The sequence below is a fragment of the Erithacus rubecula genome, assembly GCF_903797595.1.
Source record: "Erithacus rubecula genome assembly, chromosome: 21".
Classification (NCBI taxonomy): domain Eukaryota; kingdom Metazoa; phylum Chordata; class Aves; order Passeriformes; family Muscicapidae; genus Erithacus; species Erithacus rubecula.
In genome coordinates this window covers 5,787,202-5,810,043 of record NC_136673.1, presented here as the reverse complement: position 1 = coordinate 5,810,043, position 22,842 = coordinate 5,787,202, and the positions used below count along the sequence as shown (strand labels likewise).

The 22,842-nt window shown below is 47.6% G+C and overlaps 1 protein-coding gene across 1 annotated transcript; it reads right to left on the bottom strand.

Annotated features, from left to right (window-relative positions):
• Window positions 1–366: 366 nt before the first annotated feature.
• URM1 (ubiquitin related modifier 1) lies at window positions 367–17,106 on the bottom strand. Its single transcript, XM_079324148.1, has 5 exons — window positions 17,014–17,106; window positions 14,295–14,365; window positions 2,428–2,509; window positions 1,367–1,415; window positions 367–655 (listed from the first exon to the last, which is right to left on the bottom strand). The coding sequence occupies exons 1-5, from the start codon at window positions 17,046–17,048 to the stop codon at window positions 587–589; spliced, it is 306 nt and encodes a 101-aa protein (XP_079180274.1). The 5' UTR covers window positions 17,049–17,106; the 3' UTR covers window positions 367–586.
• Between the last annotated feature and the right edge of the window lie 5,736 nt (window positions 17,107–22,842).

The window sequence follows — 22,842 nt, the reverse complement described above, 5'->3', positions numbered from 1 at the left end:
TGCTTCCCATAAATGAATACCATGACAAGGTGAAAGTCACTTCCCAGGGCTCTGGAGCTGTCATGCTTGCTACCCCGTGGAAAAGCTAGTCAAGCCACCTTTGGTTTCCTTGCACTTTCTCACCCTTCCCATGGCTGGTACAGAGACTGTACCAACATTAAGCATTGTGTTAAAAGAATCCTGGTTTCCAGCACCAGAACACCTCACTGCCTGTTAAAACATGTTATCCTACTCAGGGTTCAGCACCCCTCTTCCTCCTGTCAGAGAAAAACAAAAGTCCCACATGCTGAGGTGCTCTCTGCTTGTAGGGGTACCTGGAAGTGCAGTCAGGAGAGGTGAAATGAGGATCAAAAGATGGATGCTGTTGTGGACAGAAGGCCGCAGGCTGGCAGGGCTTTATTTGGATGTCTAGAACAAGTGAATGCAGTGGGAAGATGCAGAGACTGGACACAGATAGTTCAAGAGAGGGTTGGGTGGGTTAAGGTTTTTGTTTGTTTTTTTGTTTGTTTTTTTGTTTGTTTGGTTGGTTGTTTTTTTTTTTTTTTCCTAGGGATTTAGATTTACATCCTCTTGTTTTTTCAGGAATTCACCCGCCGTGCAATGTTGAGATGAAAAGCACATTATCCTGGTCCTGGAGTTTATAATCCAGCTCACCCTGCAGGCCAAGAAAAAAAAAGAAAAATTGTTCAAATGTCATTTCCAAATACAAGCTGCAAAGAGAAAACAGCTCATAAAAGAATGGTGAGTATTAGGGAGAGCAGAAGGGGACAATCTGATGTTTTCATCGTAACAAAAGCAAAGGTGAGAAATCAGCCACAGTGCTGATGCTCATCACCCCTCACTGCTTTCTGGACCAGGGTCTTGACAAAACAGGTGGTTGCCTGAGGCAGGGAAATGGAGGGGCTGTTTGTTGTCTCAGCACAAGAGTGGGATGAGAAGGGAAGGCATTTACCAGGTGCCTGTTTGAGTTGAAATCTCCCTGTGGCCTTCACCTGCCAGGCACCACCTGACTTCAGAGAAGGTGGTTCTGTGTGGGCCTGAAGGTCCCAGGTACCCCCCATGCTGTTACCCCACATGTGGGGGGACCTGCCAACAGCCAGAGGAGCAAAACCCAGTGCCAGAGACCAGGGAAAAAGGGTGATCTCTCTTCAGACCCTCTCTGGCTGATGAGACTCAGCAGGTTAGAGAGAGGCTCCAGGCTTTTGAACAGCCACAGCACAGGAGATAGATTCCAGCCTGCTCCTTCCCCCTCAAATATGAGATGCTTTGCTTGGGGCAAGAATCAGAAATAGCTTCTGTGAGAGCAACCACAGAACAGAGAGAGCAATATTTTCAACAAAGAAAGTCAAACTGAAGGAGTACAGACCATTAGTTCCCAGTCTGCCTCGTTGATGAGCACCAAAATTCCTGGCCTCCTGCAGAATAGAGAGAAATAATTAGGATACAGGGCTGCTAAAAAGCTCCACAAATAGTTAAGAACAAGGGATGTCACAGAACAGATCACAAGGTGACTGCTTATAAAGCCAAAAAAGGGATCCTAGCATGGAGGTGGAAACAGGTACAGTCTGTGCCCTTTCTAGATCAAATAAAGGGGACGCAGGAGCAATCCCAGAGCTCATTGGAATGAAAAGGCAGCGTTCCCTAGGATGCTCCAGGATGACTGCATTTCCGTACCATGCAGGAAAGCCAGGTAATTAAACCCACGCACGGCAGCCGAGCGCAGAGAGCTCAGTGTGAAGGCAGGGAAAGCCATGCCAGTGCCCCTACCAGAGGCATGAAACACCTGGGATCCACTCCAAGCCCCTGGTTCTGAGCAAAGGGATTCCCCCTCTTTGATCTTCAGTGTCCTGCGATTGTCTCTCCTGTTACCAGGGGACCTGGCACACGCTTGAGCTCACAAAGATCCGTGACGAATGTTAAACACCCCCAGCGCCACCCCGCAGGCAGGGATGGCTTGCACAGCTCACTCTGCTCCATTTCTCTTGCCTTTTTTTTTTTTTTTTCTACCCCCCTCCACGAGACTGGCCCCATTTTGATAATAAAAATACATTTCCCAGAAGAAGTATTTGTTGGCATTTCTCAGAATGACTGCTTCAGTCCCAGTGATGTCAGCAGGGAACAGACAGACCTGCTAAAACTCCTGGAATTGAGGATACAGGTGCTATTCTGTTCTAAGTGATAATGAAGAGAAAGTATAAATGGCCCTGCTTTGTGTTTAAGGTTTAAAGATTTGGGGTGAGGGCTGCAAAAGGTGCTCCCTGTGGACAGTGCAAGGTGTGGGTGGGATACCTCCCACTATCATTTAAGCAAATCCTGTGTTTTCATGGTCATTGACTTAGTCAATAGAAAATCTGCCCCAGAGGAAAAATCTCCCAAACTGTGGGGATCAACAGAGAAGCACAAGGGGGATTCATAAGTTGTACTTACACAGATTCCCCTTGCATAAATAACTCTGGTCGCTCTTTCAACAGATTCTCTTTGATCCACTTGAGCAGGTTTCTGATATCCCCTGGAAGAAGGAAGGACAGGGTTTACAAACTAGCTGATGGCTCCCGGTGATGCCAGAGCAAAGTGATTGTTTATCCACGAAAGAGCAGATGAGGAACATGCAGGATGGATGGGGATAGCTGCAGAGGAACTCACAGACCTGTCGCTGTGGTTTGGCAGAAGAGGTTTCCCACAGAAAACTCATCCCACAAAGAATGAATGCAGCTCCTGCTGAAGCACCAATCTGGCAGTAGATTCCTGGTGTTCACGTCTCTGACACATCCCATATCCTGTGCATTATCTCGTCACCCAACAAATTATGCCTGATTCTCTTGTGTGTTTAATTAGATTTTAAAAATCCAAAGAAAGCCTGAACGGAGCAAAACCAGACACTTTTGCACCAAAACCAGCACAAACTCTTGGAAACATTGGAAGCTCTGGGACTCAAACCAGTCCATGGCCATGCATTAAACACACAGGAGGACCCTGGCCCATAGTTGTATTTTGGACACTTACAGCATCCTTCAGCATCACACCTGCTGCTGTGGAGTGTTCCCCATGCTGTGCCTGCTCCCTCCTTCTACACTTTATGCTTAGAGCTTCTTTATTAAAGCTCAGCCTTTATCTTTCCATTTCAGTAGGTGACAGGAAGGATTTGTCTTCATGTAAAAGGAGGAGGAGACACTGCTGGCGGGTTTTTATAGTATCAATTTTACTTTGTGAGGCAAAAACAATTTCTTTAGTGATAGCATCAGTTAATTTCCTATTGGAGAGGTGAGAAGAGACAGAGGGGGGGAACAATCCGTTACAGGGTTTAGAGAAGCTGACAAATTGCAAAGTGGAGTTCTGCTGCATTTGCCTCTATATTTCACCATTCCACAAACCACTTCATCATTCCGAATCCACAATCAGTTATTCTCCCGGGGCTCCTTTAAACAGCCCTTTGAAAGCCCCAAAAGAGTTTTGTTTGTTTTCAAGAAGCAAAGAAGCTTTCTGAAGGCACAAATCCACCAGTGAGGGCTGCAGCCCTGCTCCAGGAGGAGCAGAGGATGGCAGACTGGCTTTTTTTATGTGAGGTAAGCTCACTGCAACCATGAGGAATCTTTCCACACGTGCTTCTCTGAGTTCAATTCACTCTGTGTACCATTCCCCATGTGTTTGCTTCATCACCAGCAATAATATATGCATTTGTAGTGGCTTGACTCAGCCCAGGAATTACCACAGGATTTTATGGGATCATGGATGTTACCCAGAGCCAAACTGGGGTTGTTCCAAATAATGCCAACCTCATTGCTTCTGTCACACCCAGGATGAAAAGCCCTGGTGTAGACAGGTGTACATCAACTAGGCAATGGGGATATGTCCATCTGCAGCAGATGGGGGCCTCTTCTCCTGGGGAAAGGGGGAGGGGGATGCTTTGAGATTCCCTCTGTTCCCCCCGTTTTCCCAGGGCATTGGTGCCTCCAAACCAGTGCTCTGACCCCAAAATCCCAATCTCACTACAGGACTGCCAGGAGCACAACAGGTATTGCTACCTCCCAAGCACTGGATCACTCTGATCTGGGCAAAAGGAGCTACTTTGTGCCTTAAAACTGCCTGGTGAGCTGGATCACCTGCCTGGGGCCAACCCACGACTGCCTTGTAATGATATGTAGTTAAAAGAACAAAATAAAAGAACAAAATAGACCATTTTCTGCCTCCTTCCTAGCAACATGCACCAGGGACAGGGAGCAGCACTAAGAAGGTGTATTTACATAAGTACACATATATACAAATACATATATATATATGTATGTATGTATACACACACACACACACCACAGAGGTCAGTCAGCCATCAGAACCAGAGTTAACCACATTCACCTTCCCCTGCAAAACACTGCTGCAACGTCAAGCCCTCAGGATCTCACACCCAAATGGCTCTGCTCTCCATCACCAAGAAATGAAAGCTGTAAAGGAAGGGAGATGGAGAGGAGCCTTCAGGAGAGGGAGGGGGTGTGAAGGGGACAGCAGCCCCACCGCAGCCTCACCCGCGAGCTGTTTCATATTTATGCACTTGCAGCAGGGCACACAACAATGAGCTGTGCCATATACCATTCTCCTTGCATGGAATAAGCAGCCCTTTCCTCTGGGACCTTTCAGGAGAGATCATTTAAACAGAAACATGCTGCACTAGCTGGATAAAAGGCAGCTACCTAGAAGCAGCCTGGACGGAGGGGCGAGAGGACTGATTTATTCCAGGCTGAGCTGGAAGACTCCCTCACCCCATCTCTTCCCATAACAAATGCTATTTTCAGTCCCACCTGAGCCAACATTCATTGACTCCTACCCAGAAGTCACGTACACACATACTGAAGAATTTAAACAGTAGAAAAAACCCAGACACCCCTATGCATACCTAGAGCTTGCCTACTCCAAAAGGTACAAAAATTAAGACCCTTTCTCCACAGCCAACTTTAACACAATACTTCCATCTGCTTTATCATCACTGAATTTTTTTCACCCACCTTCATTTCTCTATGTGCTATACACCAGTATTACTAGAACGAATCAATTATAAAGGATGACAGATGACCACAGCCACACCAAAATTATCTCCCACAAGTAAGATATTGAAAAGGAACAAGATTACTTCCATTGCAAGTGCTCTGTGGAGAAGCCATCTTGCAGCTCAGTGCCTTAAACAACAGTCTTGATCAACAGCTCAGGACTCTGTGTTCTCATGATGGAAATAATAAGAGGTAAATTATAGCACAACTGCTTATCTCTTCCAGTTAACAGTAGTGTTCCTGAGACATTTTCTTTCTGATGCTATGCTACGGGTCTAACAGGTTTCCAGCTCCCTGGGCCAAGGACTTTCTATGCAAGCAGCAGGTTCTATACAGATGACATATAAAGAAGTTAAAAATCTCAGCCTGGTCAGGCACCACATCTGCCAATAAGTTAAACCATCGTTACAATGCAGCAATTTCACACTCGTGCTGGCTTGAAGCTGGCCCCCATCATAGAACAGAGGTATCTGCTTTGGCAGGAGCACAGTTGTACTACAGGTGCTGTGATTTGGCTGCAAAACCCACCATGCATTTTGGCTCCAGAGGGAGGTTCAGGTGAGAGCTGAGACAATACAGCATTTTGCTCCAGTATCACAAACTCAAACCCAGCTCATCCCAGTAATGATATATTTTTATCACTGCTGCATGGTCTTACTGAAATCTTTTTGGTAGCCTACTCCATTTCACTCACAGCAAACAAATATCACATCAAAAAATGTGCTCTTAATTCTCACTAACTGTCCTCACCATCGGCAGCATCAGAGGAAAAGCAAGACAGAACCAGCCAAGGAAGCAGAAATACTCTCAAACTGCAAAGGAGGGACTGAAGCACATGGTAGGAAATCCCTGTGTTATTTCTACACAGAGACAGCTTCTGCTGCCTGTGCTAACAGCACATCAACCCTCTCCAAATTCTTAGGAAAAAATAATCTAAAGTTAATTAAAAAAACCGGACAAACGTTTGAGAAAACTGCTTAGTTCAAGTGCACAGATGGGAGCTGAAGCCCACAATAATGCAGGAAACCCATCAGCCAGCCACAGACAGCACTCGGGAAAAGGAGACGTGTGCTTGCAGTGACACAAAGTCATTGCCTTGTCACGCCAGAGACGGGATGCAGGAACTGCAGTGAGCACACAGAACTCAACAGCCTCGGCTCCTGTTCAGCCCAGCTGCACCACAAACACTCCTGGCTGTGGCACAGAGAACTGCACAGTCCCTCTGTCCTGCCAATCCTCCAAGGCCTGACCTTCTGCATTGCCCCGACTGCTCCTTCATGAAGAATCTGCCGAGCTTCCTCTGCAACAGGAATGCATCTAACAGTCCATTTTAGCACTGCCTGGGTTCATTTGCACCCTCAAAAGCAGGGCTGAAATCCATAGATCTTTCCTAGCTCAATACAACCTCCTGGCCCTGACAGATCCATCAGTGACAACTCAGAAAAGAGGGCACTCGCTGCGTGCAGAGAGAAACCAGGTGCCTCAAATAAGAAACACCAAGCTGGGTGTTGTACCAGAAGGATCTCACAACAAACTGATAAAGGTGCAGAAGCATGGAAAGATTTTGTGCAATCCTGATAGCAGTTGACATGGACACACAGTCCTTGGCTCCCAGGGGGACGCACAGGTCGCTCATAAATTCACACACATATGCAAAGACCAGACACCTCTGTGTCCTCTGCCTTAAAATCCACACACAAACTCACATAAAGCCTCCAAGGGCACCCAGAAGGTGTAATTACACCCATTTTCTTGCCTTGGTTGCAGAACTGGGAGATTATTTCAGGGAAATGGGGGATCCCTATAAAGGCTGAACCATGGAAAATTCCCTTCTGGTGTGCAGTAAATAAGATATATGTGGCACTGGTCACTAAGGGGTCAGTGCTGCAGGAGCACGGCGCTTTCCCGGGCTGCCTTGTGGACACCTCCCTGTGGGGTACCATTTCTTTGACCCAGAATAAGATCATTTATCATACTGACCATGGCTGAGCTCCAATTTGCTGAGGTCACTAACTCTGGACGAGAGCTGCTCCACCCACATTCTCAGCCACCGGCCTGTAACCATGACAAAGCCCCTTCCCTGCCGCTCCTCTGCCATTATTCCCCCTGCCTGCATGGAAATGTATGGAAAAACAATTTGTATGTCTCTTTTCTGCTTAAGCATCTTGTTTTAAAAACACCTCCCAATACCTGCTCCTCTTCCAGGTGCATGACTGCTCTTTGCTTTCAGATCCAAGCAGACCTTCCAGGAGTCTGCTCTCTAAAACAGCTCAAACCCAGATCTAAGGGATCCTTCCAGCTCCTCCAGCCTCCCATCTGATATGCAAATCACTCTCTGAAGCAGACCATGGTGTGCCATAAACTGCAGAAGAAGACCTGGAATGGCTGGTATAAATGGAGTCACAGGCAAATGGATTTGGTACTACGCAGAGTGAGCAGCCAGGCGAATTTTGCAGCAAGAGTAAAATCCATTTTCTCTGACAAGTGCACAAGCCAATCGTGCCACACACTGGAATGGGCAGTGATTTAAGTACTAGGGAAGAAATTAGGGGGTAACTACAGCCCGGCGTAAGAGAATTGCAATTGGTGCTCTCATCTGCTCTTGTCTCCTACAAATGAACACCAAGGTCTTGGCTTCTGTAATTTTTAATTGCTTTCAGACATCTTTTTTTTGCTTCTCATCTACAAAAGCAATGTTCTTCTTAATTTTCTTGTGTCCACAAAATCGGAAAAGATCACAGAGGTCATGCAGAGCCTTCCTGTTAGCAGTGAGCACTCAGATTCCAGCTATCAGCCTGCAATTCTCAGCCCTGAGGTTTTAATCACAATGCTTATGAACTGGAGAGGAGCTGCTTGGGATCTTCCACTCCCCACAGATTGCTGGTAGGGAAATACAAGTTCAAGGGATCTCCAATCCCACTGCTAACCAGCAGCAAGCCTCCAGATCCATCAGCTCCCATGACAAAAAAAGCAGCTTCGAGCTGATTCTCAGGGTAAACCTAATCCCTACTCATTTCCAAAGTCAGAGCATCTAATCCTGTAACACCCAACGCTATTGTCACTTCAGGCTCCCCAATAAATGCCAGTGCACCAAACTGTCTCTTTTAATTAGGATCACAGATCACTAGTGCTGGCCCAGGGTCTTGCCTCTCGTTCAAAATTGTCAAAGGAAGGAGCTGAGAGAGCCTCAAAGACTATTGCTCCAGCAGTGAAGTACCAGCCTGGGGATCACAGACATTACAAAAAAAAAACTTTTCCTTAACAGGTCCTGTGATTTTATCCCTCTGCCAGCTCAGAATTATTCTCAACAAAAGACCATCCTGAGTCTTGTCTGCTCTGATTTTAAGAGGCTTGAGCACTGCAGCCTGCTACCAAACCCCAAGGAGACTGTGCCATGGACTAATAGTTTTTGCAGTCAGGAATCTTCTGCTAATGCACTAAACTCCCATTTCTTCATTCCTCCCTATCAATCTATACTAGATGATATTGCATCACGCTGGCTATAATCTGTCCTTCCCAATGATAAAAGAGATATCCCACCTCATCACTTTTTCATTCATTCATTCAGTTTAACCTTGAATGTTAGTGGTTAATTTTTTTTTTTTTAAGCTCTCAGTAAGACAATTCAGAGAATGCATTACTAACCACCGGTGTAAAGCTTTGCCAAAAGCCAGCAAACTGAAATTTCCCCTCTCTCCTATTTTCCTGGTTTCCGAGTTTTGGGTGTGTGCACAGGCATTGAGGGCTTAGAAGGAAAACCTTATTGCTATTAAAGAGACTACACAGAGCTGCTGTGCAGCCCTGCACCACGGAGGAAGGTGGCTGCTCCTGCCAGAGTGGAGAGGGATTCCCTGGCAGCCTGGCTCTGCTCTGCACACAGCCAGCCTGGCCGAGGGAATTCCCTGGGCTGGGCTCTCCCTGGCACTGCCAGCTGGATCAGAAAATGCCTTGAAGTCAAATCCTTGCCCCCCTCCCAGCCTGGCTGGTGGCTGTGTCCCCTCTGGCTGCTGGATGAGTCAGTGTCTCAGCTCGGCTCAGGAAACTGCCATGATTTTATTCCTCTAAATACAGAAATCGCCTCTCACTTTTGGGCTCAGATCTGCTTTGCTATTATTAGACTTTCATACAGGGCCAAGCACCATTAAACCGATTCCTGTCCACCCAACCCAGCCACCCCCACAGATACTCCAAGCCCCTCAGTCTTACTTGAAAAGAGAAAAAGAAAGGGCCAGTGAGATGATCAGGGTGGAGGAGAGGGGGGGGTAAGATTTACAAGTGAATGGAGGTAAGAATGGAGCAGTTTGTGGGATAAAGGGGCTGCGGAGGGAGCTTTACAGATGTGCAGAGGGACGGCGGCTCATTGTTTAATTAAGCAGAAAGTGGCTCTTTTGAAAAGCAATTTTGCACAGGAGCTCTGAGCTCAGCAAACAACTCCTGCGAGTGAGGGCAGGAGGAGAAAGGAACAGCTGGCCCGGAGCCGTGTGAACCGCATGCTAAGCGGTTTAAAGGGCCCGGATCCTCCTCCCCAGCCCTGCTCCGCTGCCACCCTCTGAACAGCGCTGTCAGCACAGCAAATCCCACCAAGAGAAAAGGGAGAGGAGGGGGGTGCGACAGAGGGGTTATCCTGCTAGGTGTCCGCACTGCAATACAGCGGCTGGGAAGGAGGGTGTAACAGCCAGGCTTTGTTATCCCAGGGATTTGGTCGCACACAAGAGCTGGTTTCCCAGTGCCTGGGAAGCTCCTTCCACAATGAGTTGGCATGAGCTGATCCGGTAAAGCGGCTCCACGGCCTCCCAGGAGGGTGATGGGGCTGCTCCTGCGAGGACAAGCGTTTATTTCCCTGCTCCCTCTAAAGGGAGCCGTGTTCTCGCTGCGACAGGGACCTGGAGCTGAGCCCCACGCCAGAACTGCTGGATGGCGCCAGCTCTGCTGCAAACACTGCTCCCCCTGACTGCTGCTCCTGCCTGAGAGCCCTTCCCCTGCCACCAAATCTATCATTTCCTGCCTAAAAGAGATGCACGAGTGGGATGCACGAGGAGGGGAATAACCCAAGTCCTTTGAGAGCTCCAACTACCACACACTGTGGTTAAAAAGATTTGACTGCGTGAAATTCCACAGTTCTATGGGGGCTTTTTTTAACCATTCTTCTAATAAGCCTTCACATTAGCAAATATATTTTTTTTCTTAATTTGGAGCAAGTTTTAAAATGTTAGGAATAATAAACAGAGCAATAAAAGCATGCCAGAATATTAATGACTCAACTATGATGTACTACCCAGCACTAGGCACTTACCAACAGCCAACGCCAACTGCTACTCTGGATTTTACAGGTTCTTTTGGTCCAGCACCCCAGTCAATGCTGAACAAATGCCATGCTGTATTTTGTAAGCCACTCTGCCTGTAACATAGGTCTGATCTCTCAAGATCCCCAGGCTCTTTTCTGAGAAAATGAATGCTCCCAAGTCCCTAGCAGCTCTCCATGCTGTGCAGAACATGGCCCCTGGAAAGCAAAGCTCTCGAGGAGCACACCATGCTCTTCTCTACAGGGATTCAACATAAGCAGTATTTGGCAGATTATTTTAATTTTCCCTCTTAAAAAAATCTGATTGGCAGTGTTGTTTTTTTTTTTTTTTCCCTAGAGTTTTGGTACAGGGAAACCACAAACAATTACCAAAACACACTGATTAATAATTTAACCTTACAGACTTGCAAAATGCCAAAACACAGTGTGAATTCTTGATTAGCCCAGAAGGTCCCAGTGAGCACCAGTGAAACTGGTAACTGCTGCTTCAAAAACACTAGTCCCACCACTGAAGCCACAGGAGAAGCTGGAATTCAGAGGTCTGTGACAGCAGCTGAGCAGTCTGCTGCACAAGTGCCAGAGGCTTTACACCCAATCCCAACCTCCGGGTAAAACATCAGAAGGCAGCACAGCAGAGAGGTTTTGTAAACACTCTTCATCAGATGATGCAGCTGAGCTAAACCTAAAATGACTACAAGGGTTAAACAATGCCAGTGACTTCCTACCCTTCCAACAGCATCCATGCAACTCACATGGCCAGGACAAATCCACCACTGTGAGTCCCAGAGAGATGGAGGAAGGAGCTCCAGCATCACTTGCAGAGCAGTCATACAATGATCTATTTGATTACTGAAGCACTTGGTTAAATTACTGTGGCTTGTTTCAGGAGGAGGCTGCCAAATACATTTTCAGTTTTTAATCTAGGGTTTCTCTCTTTTATGCTCCATTGTCTCTAATAGCCTTTTAGATGCTAGAAAATAAAGTTGATTTCCCTGCCAATTTAATCCTCTCTCCATGTGACAAATATCGTTATTCCCCCAGCTGCTTTCTCCCACACACACTGTTTTTATGCAGAAGAAGCCAACAGGGCATAATGCCTTTAGATCCTCAAACAGCATTATCAGTGAGACCATCAGAATAGCCAGAAATTTGGGACAAGATTCTTGTTTAACTTGAGGCCTTCCTTCTGCAACAGCTCTACAAAATTACACAGTCCTGCACAGAGTGTGGCTTAGGTATATCTGCTGCCTCTGCACCTATACACCACACCTTTCCAAGTTCCCACTTTGGCACCAACTTCAAAATGCAGGCAGAGACATCTCTGCTTTGGAAATGAAGAACTGCTATTTAACTGACATCAGGATACAAAATGCCCCTCGGATAATAAAAATAGGTCCTGCCACGTGGCTGTGCCCCTTGTGGCTTGCTCTTGTCCCATTTGCAGCTTCCTTCCTCCTTGCCTTTCCAATCCCTCTAGGAGTCCACCTCCAGGCATCAGAAAAGGACAGAGAATCAAACCTTCTTGAAAAAGTTAACTGGATCTGGACCCCACCTACTTTCCAACTAGTGCCTGTTACCAGGAATAAAGAAATGACCACATAAAGAGTTTTGTTCAAGCAATATTATCATTTAGAGAATACTGACTGCCCCTGACACCTATGGAGCACAGCCTGTTTTATTCATGTAAATGTTTGTACATATTTCTTCATATAAATTTCCACCTCCTTTCCTTTCTAGGATATATATAAAAATGCCTAAACAATTAAAAAATAGGTGGGCCCAATAACCCAGAGAGAAGCAAGTGTTCTGCAAAAAGGAGGACAAAAGACAAAAATAACTTAGAAAAAAGGAAGAGTAGGTAAGAGAGGCCAAAATGGCCAAAAATAAACTTGGCAGCTAATGAAATCACTTAAAATGGGGTTAGAAGTGCAGGTCTTCAGTAGTGTTCATACTACAGGTACTTCTCTGGAGATTTTAATGATGGACATTCAGGGTAAGGTAAGCAACAGGATGTGCTGAGTGGAATTGAGCTGTTTTATTTCTCTAATGGTTGCAATTCTGGCTGCACAAGGGCAGCAGGGACCTGGTATGTATATCTTTATTTACCCAGAGACAGGAGAATTGAAATTTCTTAGTGTGAACATGGGAAACACACGGTATTAGGAACAACATAAAATTGCAAGAAAATTATTCATATTTTCTGATATGATTCCATTGATTCCTCACCACTACAATGTAATTGTATTCTGGAAGTATCTTGAAGGGTATTTCCAGTAATCCCTTACTGTCAGATATTCAGGACACCTCTGGCTGCCCCATCCCTGGGCTGGGTGTAAATGTCACTACAGCAGCTGCCTCACAGCTCAGTTTATGCTCCTCAGATGCTGCAATCCACCTAAAACCAGCACCAAAATGAAACCTCCCTGACAGCCAAGGCACAGGGCAGCTGACAAGGGGGTACACTGTCAATTCTGCCACTCCTGGCACAGGGATGGCAGCATCTGGAAAACAAGGCAGTGGGAAAAGCTGGGAGCAACAATGTGTTGAATCTGAATCCAGCTGAATCTGGAATCAATCACTGGAGATCAGGAGTTTGAACCCTGAGAAGAATTTCCCTTTGGTATTAATATATTCCCCTCCCCTGGCAGAAATCTACTGTAATAATCTCTTTTTCTTCAGTATCTGATCATGGTTTGAACATCACCAAAACAGTGGGTGTTACTGGGTATTTTAAATTTGCAGAGCACTGAAAAAAATTATGCTCTAGCCCCCAAGTTTATAAACCAACTAAATGAGTGTTTTAGCATTTCTCTGTTACCTTTCATTTAAGGATCTTAAGTGCTTCAACAGTGCTGGAATTTAATGCTGAATTCCCTTGTGATACATCAAAGCATCACTAGCAACAGGGGAAAGTTAAGCAACATGACTAAACTCACAAAGCAAATCAGCATCAGGTCATGTTTCTGGAGCCTTAGTCCCTGTCCTTAACCACAAGACAACACAATATTGCAGTATTCTTATTATATTTGAATTACACATACTTATGTCAAGCATCAAAAGCACTTCTACCAATCTCTAATTACTTCCAGGCACAGCAAAAATATTTCAGGCTGGAGGTTCCCAGCACATAGATTATGGTATCAGCCATTCATGAGATATTGGTTGCTAACATTCCCTCATGGCTTTGTGTTATTTTGGTTTATAATCCCACTCCAATAGCATAAAGCAGTGCTATCTAGCTGGAAAAATTCAGAACATACCTGTGGCAAAATTACACTATAACTGAAGTATGCACACAAGTGAGCAAGTTAGTGCAGCACTGCTCAGTATTGATATTCCAAATTGCAAACCAGGAATTATGACTGCTTATCCCTGGAACACTGAAGTCCTGTTCTTTATTGCAAGGAAGGCCATGGGCAGGATGTCCAGCATCCTATTTGAGCATCAGGTTTACTGTTTTCAACTGCAGAGTTCATAGTAATATTACCACCTTTACTTGAAAGGTCGAATGAGTAGATAAATAACATTTATGTTACATTGCCACACCCCCCCCACATGTCTATACACACATAAACACACACAAAAATATATATATGTGCCTCTTGGAAACCTCAGAACAGGCAGGAAAAAACAAAGGAGAGAGGATGCTATTGGTGGTTTCAAGTACCAAGAAAGACAAACGTTGACTTGATGGAAACATCCAGAGGCCATTGTCTATCCAGCAGGAGGGAGGAAAAAATCTTAAGGAAGGACTTGATTCACAAGTGCTTAGAGGACAGGAAAGACTTCAGGCTTTGAGAACTAACCCCTGTTTGCCAAGCTGCCTGATCCATGGCATGTCTGAAAGAGCTTTTAAAATACTTTGATCCTTGCTGGCAACTCTAAATGCTGTACAAACCAGCTTTGTTTCATTTGTTGTTACTCTGTCAAGGTATTCAACAGGTTCTGATACTCACAAGGCTCTGGTTGAGAAGGCAAAGTCACCTGATGCTTTTTGACACCATCGAATAAGAGTTCTGCACCACCTCTGAAATAAAAACAATGAACCACTGAGATTTTGCTTTATTGTCAAAAGAAAGCAGTACAAAAGAGGCGATTTACATAGATGCCACAACAGAGAAAACAAATGACACAGACTATATTTAGCACAGGATTCCCTTTGTCTTTTTTTTTTTTTCCTGTCACAAACCAAAAGTCCCCAGGGGAAGCTGCCAGCTTCCACTGCCAACACAGAGAGGAGGCTCTGCTGTGGGCCAGAACCCCACGGTGCCAGGCATCATCCCAGCAGATTGGCAGGATGGTTCCCATCTCCACATGCTCCCAAACCACTGTGCAGTGCTGCCTTCCCTCTCCAGCCACCTGCTCTGCTTCCACAAAACACCACAGCCACCACCCTGCATCCAACAGTGCTCATCCTCATCCTGCTGGCCAGAAATCTCAAAAATTAAGCTTCCCTCTGGAATAAATATTCCTCCAGTTTCCACGTGTGAACACACAGAAAGGGGAAATGACTCACACAAAGTTACAGAGCAAGTCAGTGCCAGCAGCCCCAGAGTCCTGGCAACTCTTTCTTGATCTACTGAGCACAAAATGTCCCACAGACAGACTTGACTGGGAGAATCAAGTGATGAGGGTGACAAGGTAAAATAAAAATAAATAAACACAATCTTCCTCCACTGAACAACCTGACATTCATCCCTCCTCTGACACTCTGAATACATTAGGGAATACCCTCAGGTAACAACTGGTGGCCTCTGCAAGCACAGGAGATCAGGTGTGAGCAGGATATGCAGAGGTTGGCAGGTAAAAGAACTGGTCCTCACACTGGAAAAAAAATGGGATTTGAATTGGGTCCAGGCATCTAACCTCAGGCTCTTCAAAAGAGTAATTAATTTTGTAACTACACCTTAGAAGCCTCAGCAAGCTCCTCATCTCCTGTTCTGGAAGAAGTACAATTGTGAAAATCTTTACCAACATCAATCATTTTTCATGATGTTGTGAGGCCACAAGCGAAACTCAGATTATAAAACTTGTACCATGTGAGTACAGACATGGATAATAAACACAAAAGCTATTTTAAATTACAGGACACAGCAGCAGAGAGTGTGAGCTTTTGACTCTAGATTGAACTCCACAATGGTCAAAGTTTTAACAGTTACAGAACTCTTAAAAACCTCAATTCACTTAACATTAAAATGAGGTAGAAAAATGACCATCCCATTTTTAAAGGGCATATAATTGTGGCAAAATGTTCTTCCAACTGAAATGCCAGTTACTTTGGAAAAATTTTCCTATGAAGTTACTTTCTGGGAACTTACTGGTGCCTCTCCTCCCTTGGAAAACCAACATAATAAAAAGAAATATTTAAAACAAGCAATCCCTACCTAAGTATCAACAAAGAATACTTCCAGATGTTATTAAGTTCCTTTAAATTCAATATCTAAAAATGCCACAGTAGGTTTTCTTGGCTCTGCAATGGCAAGAGCACAACAGAACCCTTGTTATGCCTTCAGCAGCTTTACTTATATGCAGCAACTCTCCTAAAGAGCACTCTGTTGGTGTTCTTCCACCAGCTCCCAACAAATAGTTCTCTCAAAATTGAAGCAGTGGTTTATTAACATGAGCCGAGATTCACGCGAGGGAACAAGTCATAACAATTATATGAAAAACATTTTTTCATGTAATGAAAACAAGGTCATGCTTTGTTACAGAGGGAAATGTAGATTGCAAGATAAGGTCCTTCTGTAAGGCGAGAGCTGTGGGGAACTCAGCTGTGGTTCCTACATAGAGAGCTCATTTATGCATTTCCAAGGGAAGCAAAAATGCATCTCACTCTTCTGGGAAAATTAGGGGAGTTGCTGCAGCTGGAAGCGGGAAAGATAGAGGACAGGATTCTTAAGGAGAAGGGTATTTAAAGGGTTATGGTATTTCTGTGTTCGTGAAAGGGTGGGAAAAAGCGAATAAATAGCAGCCTTTTAGATTCTGCTAAAAGGAGGCTTTAACAAAATAGCACAAGTATTTCCACAAATATGCACAGCTTCCACTGCAAATGCTTTAAGATCCCAGGGCCAGAGCATGAGCAATGCTGATACCACAGCAGCAAAGGCTGAACTGAAATGCTACAGAGTGAGAACCTGGCAGCTGTACAGACCTGCCAGGGCTCAAACACAAAGCACAGTGAGGGCACGTGTCCACACACAAACACACACAGACAGTGCTCAGGAAAAAAAAAAAAAAAGGCGAGAAACGAGGGAAATGTTTTCATAAATCATTTTAATAATTAAAAGAAAACGACTCAAAGAAGTTGAAAGAGGTGAAAGAGAAGGAAAGGCCTGGCACAGGACGCTCACAGAGACTCGGGAGCGAGGCCGGGACAGACGGGCCGGCCCCGCGCTGCGGACCCGCTCCGGCGGTGCCCGGCCGCTCCCGCCGGTGCCTGCTTCCCCGGTTCCCCGGTTCCCCGGTTCCCCGGTTCCCCGGCCGCTCCCGCTACCCCGGCCCGCAGCCCCGCGACAGCGGCGGCGCTCGGGCCCAGACGCGCCCGCAGCGGCTCCCTAGGCCGCACGGAGCAACGCCCCGATGCAATACCGCGGCCGCCTCGCCGAGCGGCCAGCCCACGGCGGCCCATCCCTGCCCTGCCCTCCGCCCGATCCCGCCGCCGCCGCCCGCGCTCACCCGAACTCCACCTGCAGCGACACGGGCGCTGCCATCTTGGCGGCGGCGGGCGGGAGGGTGGGTGGGTGCGCGCGGCCGCGCCGGAAGTGCCGCGCGGGTTTCCGGTGCCGCCGTGCCGGGGAGGGTGGGGCGGCTCTGGGCGCTGCTCGCGGCCCGGGTCCGTCATCCCCGCTGCTTCTCCTCTCTGCTCCCCTTCCTCCCACGGGGAGGCTCCCGCAGGTCGCGGCGCGGTGTGTGCCCCCGCTGGTGTTATTTTAAAATACTGGGCGTTGGTGCCAGGCGCTGTTATTTTGAAATGCACCAAGTTCAGGTTTCTCCGCGCAGGGAACTGCCTTCACTCCCTCAGAACCACCCGCAGGCCCCTGCGAAAACGCAGCAGGGATTTCCCAGCAGCAAAGCTGCTACAACACAAGAAATTCTACCTCAACATGAGGAAGAACTTGTATGCATTGAGGATGGCACAGCACTAGAACAGGTGTCCAAGGAATCTCCTTGTCTGGAGACATTCCAAACCCACCTGGATGTGTTCCTGTGTCACCTGCTCCAGGTGACCCTGCCTGGGCAGGGAGGTCAGGCTGAATGATCTCCAGAGGTCCCTCCCAACCCTCCAATTGTGCCATTCTGTGCTGCCAAGCCGTGGCCTCGCAGCTCGGTGGGATTGTTGTGGGACAGGACCAGAAGCAGCTGGGTGATGCTGACGACAGCTCCTGTCAGCACCGGGGACGGCTGCTCACATCCCCTCCTGCTCGGGCAGCCCCTGGCAGCCTGCACATCCCCACGGCGCCAGGCACCCCCGGCACGGCCTTAAACAACGCGGCTCACATCTGTCGCCTGTTTGTTTTCCCCTCCTGTCCCCAGAGAAGGCCCATGTACACAGGCAGAACGCAGCCATGGCGGTGACAGCTGGGCTGGGCTTCTCCCCCACCACACCGAGCTGCACAGGGGCAGCGCTGGTAGAAAAACTGCAGCCTCTTAACCCTCCCTCCACTCAGCGGAGGGTTTGGATTTGAAAAAATACATGTACATGTGCACACATGCACATAGAAATGTAACAGCTATGCATATACATGATGCATTATGTGTAAAGGGCATAAATTTACACAGACAGATTGCTCTTCGTTTATGCTAACGGGGGTCAGAGTACGCCTAACCCCGGGAGCAGAAGGTGGTGGTGTTTGTAATGGCCTTTTGTTCTCTGAGGAGATCATTCTCTGGGCTGGGCCCCAGGAAAGGCTGGTCCCTCCGGCAGATGAATGCTGCAGTCGCTGCCGGGGTTACGTGATGGCAGAGCCGTGAAGCTGTTGACCGTGGTCTTCATCCAAAAATTCCAGCTGGATTTTATATATCTCTAAATGCTAAGGCTTTTGTTGAGTATCTCAGAGATATGGCCCAGGATGGAATTGTATGGAAAAGCGCCTGACGAAAGAAGCCTTCAACAAAAATCTTTACTTCAGAAATGGGTGAAGCATTCCGTGTTCAGAGGATCTGGTAATCTTGATTCCAGATCAGTGTTTGCAGTTATGGTTTTATATGAGCTATTCTTCTGGCTCCCAGAAATCATTTATGAGGCCAAATAAAAGCAGAACTAGCTCCTAAAAGAATCTTGATTCCTGGCTTACACAACAAAATGGTACAGATTTAGTGTTAGTACCTTCCTGGAAAAGCAAAAATAAATTACAAGGAAGGGAACAGTAATCATAAATACCAGTTTGGCTCATTTGAGCATTTAAAGCTGGTTACTGTTAACAATTGTCCTGGACAAAAAGTGACCACATGAGATACAGGGGATGTTTTTATGGACATTTTGTGCTTGGGAGAGGAATGAGTCCTGTTTCCATGCTGTGCACTGAAATCAGAGCACCACAAATTCTCTGGGATGTGTTTGGGTTGGGGAAACTAAGCACACAATCTCCTCAAGAAAATGTAATGCTGCCTTGTTGAAGTGCTGTAAACACAGACAGTTTGATAACCAGATATATAAAACCCAGGTAGCTGTGGTGCCCACTCTGGCTACTGGGGCAGGAGGCCACTGACCAGGGGCTCTGGCTGCTCCCATTCCCCTCTCACAAAGCCAACTGCAAAGGGAACAGGTTTGAAATCGAGCCTGGCAATGAAGAAGGGTTCATTTCTTTTGTATTATTCCTGTCTTCTGTCTGTTTTTCCTGCCATTTGCACTCTTTCTCTCTCTCCTTGAGTGCAGAAGGAACATGCTTCCATTCCTCCACTGAGGGTTTATTCTGGAGGAAACGTTTTAGGTCGCCATCACATCCTAGAGGAAAATGTAGTTTATAAATACAGCAGGGCCTAGCGCTACGAGGAAACATTTTATCAGAGAGCCCCGAACTGACGATTCAATTATTTTTCAATAAAACATCAGGGGAATGCACAAACAGCTGCTCGCATCCTTCCACACAGCAAGTCAAACTTCAAGGGGAACAATAGCTGGCGAAAGGGGAGCCATCGCGGAGGCGGTGACAATGGGTTTCCTTACTCGGGGCTTTGTTTGATTTCCCCGTCTCAGTTTTGAACTCCCTCCGCCGGAGAAAGGCGAGGGGGTAGGACGGGGAGAGAGGGAAGCAGGCAGAGGGGAAGGAGGGTCAGTGGGAGTTAAAGCCTTTTGCAGCCTTTCTCTCCCATTCATGTGGTAATTGGGTGTCAAGCAGAGATCAGTAAGATGGAGCCCGGCCTCTGTGCCCGGGTTAAACTGCAGCAGAAAGAAAGCGGGAGCTGAACCGATGGAGGCCTGAATGTCATTAGGGCGGGAGGAAGCGCCTCTCCCCCGGGAGCCCTTCTGCCGGGGTGCTGGGCTGGGGGGGCCGCTTCCCATTCAGGGCATCCCTCAAAGCGGCCAGACAAAGCGGGAGGGCGTCCGAACAATGCCGCACCCCCGGCTCTACCTTCAATAGGGAGCTCTAAACAGGCGTTTAACCTTCAGAATAGCTGAAAGTGATACTCAAAGCTGAGGGGGTGGCTCGCCCGCCGCTGTTAGCCTCTTCCTGCGGCCGAGCCGGCCGCCACTTGGATGGCCGGGGGCAGGAGGAAGGCTCTGGCTGCCCTCGCTTCCTCAGGCTCCTTGGCACCGCGCTGCGGCTGTGCCGGGCCCCGGGCAGCCCGTGGGAAGTGTCACCTCCAGGGCAGGATCGGGCCGCAGACCCTGCCTGGGCTGGCAGGGGGCCGGGGGCCCTGGGGAGGCTGCTCAGCACCCCCAGGATGGGACTAGAGGAAGGCAGGGCTGTAACAAGGAGGGGATGCGGCACAGTAGGGGTCATATCCCACTTCACAAGACTGGGATCATTTGTCGAGGGATCAGGGAAGATGTGGGCAATGACCCACATCCTGGGCAGGAATATGTCCTGGACTTCATCACCATCGCCTGCAGTTCTTGGGGTTGCCAGCCTGTACTGCATGATCTCAACTGCCCAAAGCTCTCCCAGAGCCTGGCCTGCCATCATTTGCACCTATGTGTGGATTTTTAATGAACCAGGAGAAAAGCAGATCAAACCTAAGGTTACTTTTGAAAGCTAATTTTGCCATTGAAACGGGCCAGGCTCAAAGAAAGCAGAGCAGGACCCATCCCTGCACCCTGAGCCTCCCTCAGTGCAGAGTCCAGCCATCCCATGCTGTCCAAGAGCCCAGCAGCAAACAGCCCTAAGGACATTTCCTTCCCTTCTGAAGCCTCTCTGCTTTAGAAAGGAAAGCTGCTGTCCCTTCCCTGTCACACAGCATGATGAGTTCTTCACAGACCATCATTTTGGTGGAATCCCTGGCCACAGAATCCCTTCAAACTGGAGAGGGAGAAGCCATTGCTGGCCCTGCTCCTGGTTATGCTGGAACCACTCAGGGGAATCAAGTATTTCCATTTCTAAAGAGTGCACCAAAGGATAGTTTCTTCCACCATATTTCCCTGTCACTGCTTAAAGGCAAAGCCAGCTCCCCAGCGTGCAGAGGAGCAGGCAGCTGTCATTGTTTGGGAAGGCTCTGGCACACCAAGAGTGGCAGGAGGAGGCTGGAGAGATGCAGTGTTAAAGATTGTCACAGACTTTCTCAGCAGCAGAAATTAATTTCACCCAGAAAGGTTCTGAGCAACTTGCAAAATCCTCACATTAAGGCTAAAATACACTCCAGTTTTGCACACCAAGCATGGCCTGGCTGGGCTGGACCTAGAGAAGATCAGAAAGTTGCCACATTTTTTGTCTTGATATATTGTCACTGTCCAGGACACAGGGCCTGGGAGAAGCAGTCATCTCCATGGGGAAGAGTACACTTGGTTTGCAAAGCTCTTTGGCTTTGCTTAAATCAGCACTTTGATAATAACCCCTGGAAAGGATTTTAATGTTTTCTTAACCTCATGCAAACTGAATTTTAAGTATTTTAATTAAAACAGAACAATACCTCATACTTTATGTATAGGACTTTTATCTACATGCAGCTGTTGAGCCAGACTAGTGCATTGATCAAAGGGGAGGGATGTCTCACAAGGTGTCTCTAATCATAGAGGATTCAATTAGCCTTCCTTAAAACTGCACAAATAAAAAGATATTTTAAAAAATCAGACTATGATTAAACGCTGGCTACTTCATTCCAAATACCTCTGTGCTGGAAGTGTTGTGTCTCAGCATTGATCTGAGGCTCAGCACCACACCTGCACTTGTATTTCTGGGCCAAGAGCTGCAGGGACACTTGAACATAAACTTCATTTTCCCAGAGGAGCTGGGACTTTAGAAAGGTCCCAGGATTTCAACCCAATGCTGACAGTCAGCAGAAAACCTCTAATTGGTGTAGCTGGGTGTTTCAGGGAATCTTGAAGCACTGCCAAGTGTGGCACGACCCTCCTCAGTCAGGACAAACACGGTGCCAATGGTGAATGGTCCCCGGGCACCAGATCTGCAGAGGGGACCAAGCCCCCAACACCAGCCTCGCTGGGCAGGGGGGCTCCTTTGAGCATCACTCAGAGCTATGAACACACCTCCCTGGGGCTCCCTCTCCTGGGAAATCCTCTGGCACAGAGGTGTTTGTGGCATGTGCACGCCCCAGCCCTCTGACACAGCCCTGCAGGTCTCTGCTGTTGATGGGCTGTGTACCAGAGCCCTCCATGATGTCTGCTGAGCTCTTTCCCAGTGACTCAGTCTCCTCAGAGCAGGAGCTCTCACCTTGGAGGAGCCTCATCCTGCTCCTCTTGCCTGCATTGTGCAGCTGCCCCTCCTCACAGATGGCCTGAAATACAGGGCTTGGGGTGAGCTCCTGACTTGTGTTAGCACCACCAAGGGCTACGTCCTGCTCCTCTCACAGACCCATTCCCATCCATCTCCAAAACCCAACAGTGCAAGCCAGTCTCCATTTGTATGGGCTCACTTGCAAACAAGTAACAGCCACATTTCCATAAGCTTCCAAAGCTGCTCACATCTGTGTTTAACAGGCAGTGCCCTGAATGCATAATTTCCTTGGTAGGCTTGGTAGAGCTCCCTGCTCTCACACAGAAACACAGTGCTGAGCTTTGCCCTGCAACCCCTCTTTCTTCAGCACGGCCATCTCCTGCAGGGAGGGAGTGCAGTCCCTCTGTATCCTCCTCTGCTACTCCAAACCTCCCATCTCCAACGACCAGTCTGACTTCAGGGAGGCCAAGCTTTTCCTGATTGCCTTTAGCAGAAGGCTGGATGAGGCCCCGTGGTTCAGGTCACTGCCCACCACCCACCTGGCACAGCTGGGTGACCTCACTGCTGCCCAAATCTCTGTCAGGCACAGTGTCCAGCCAGGAGCCCGAGCACAGCAGACACCAGCACTGGGATTGCCGCTGGCCTCATACCAAGCACCATTCTCTGGATCCCAAAC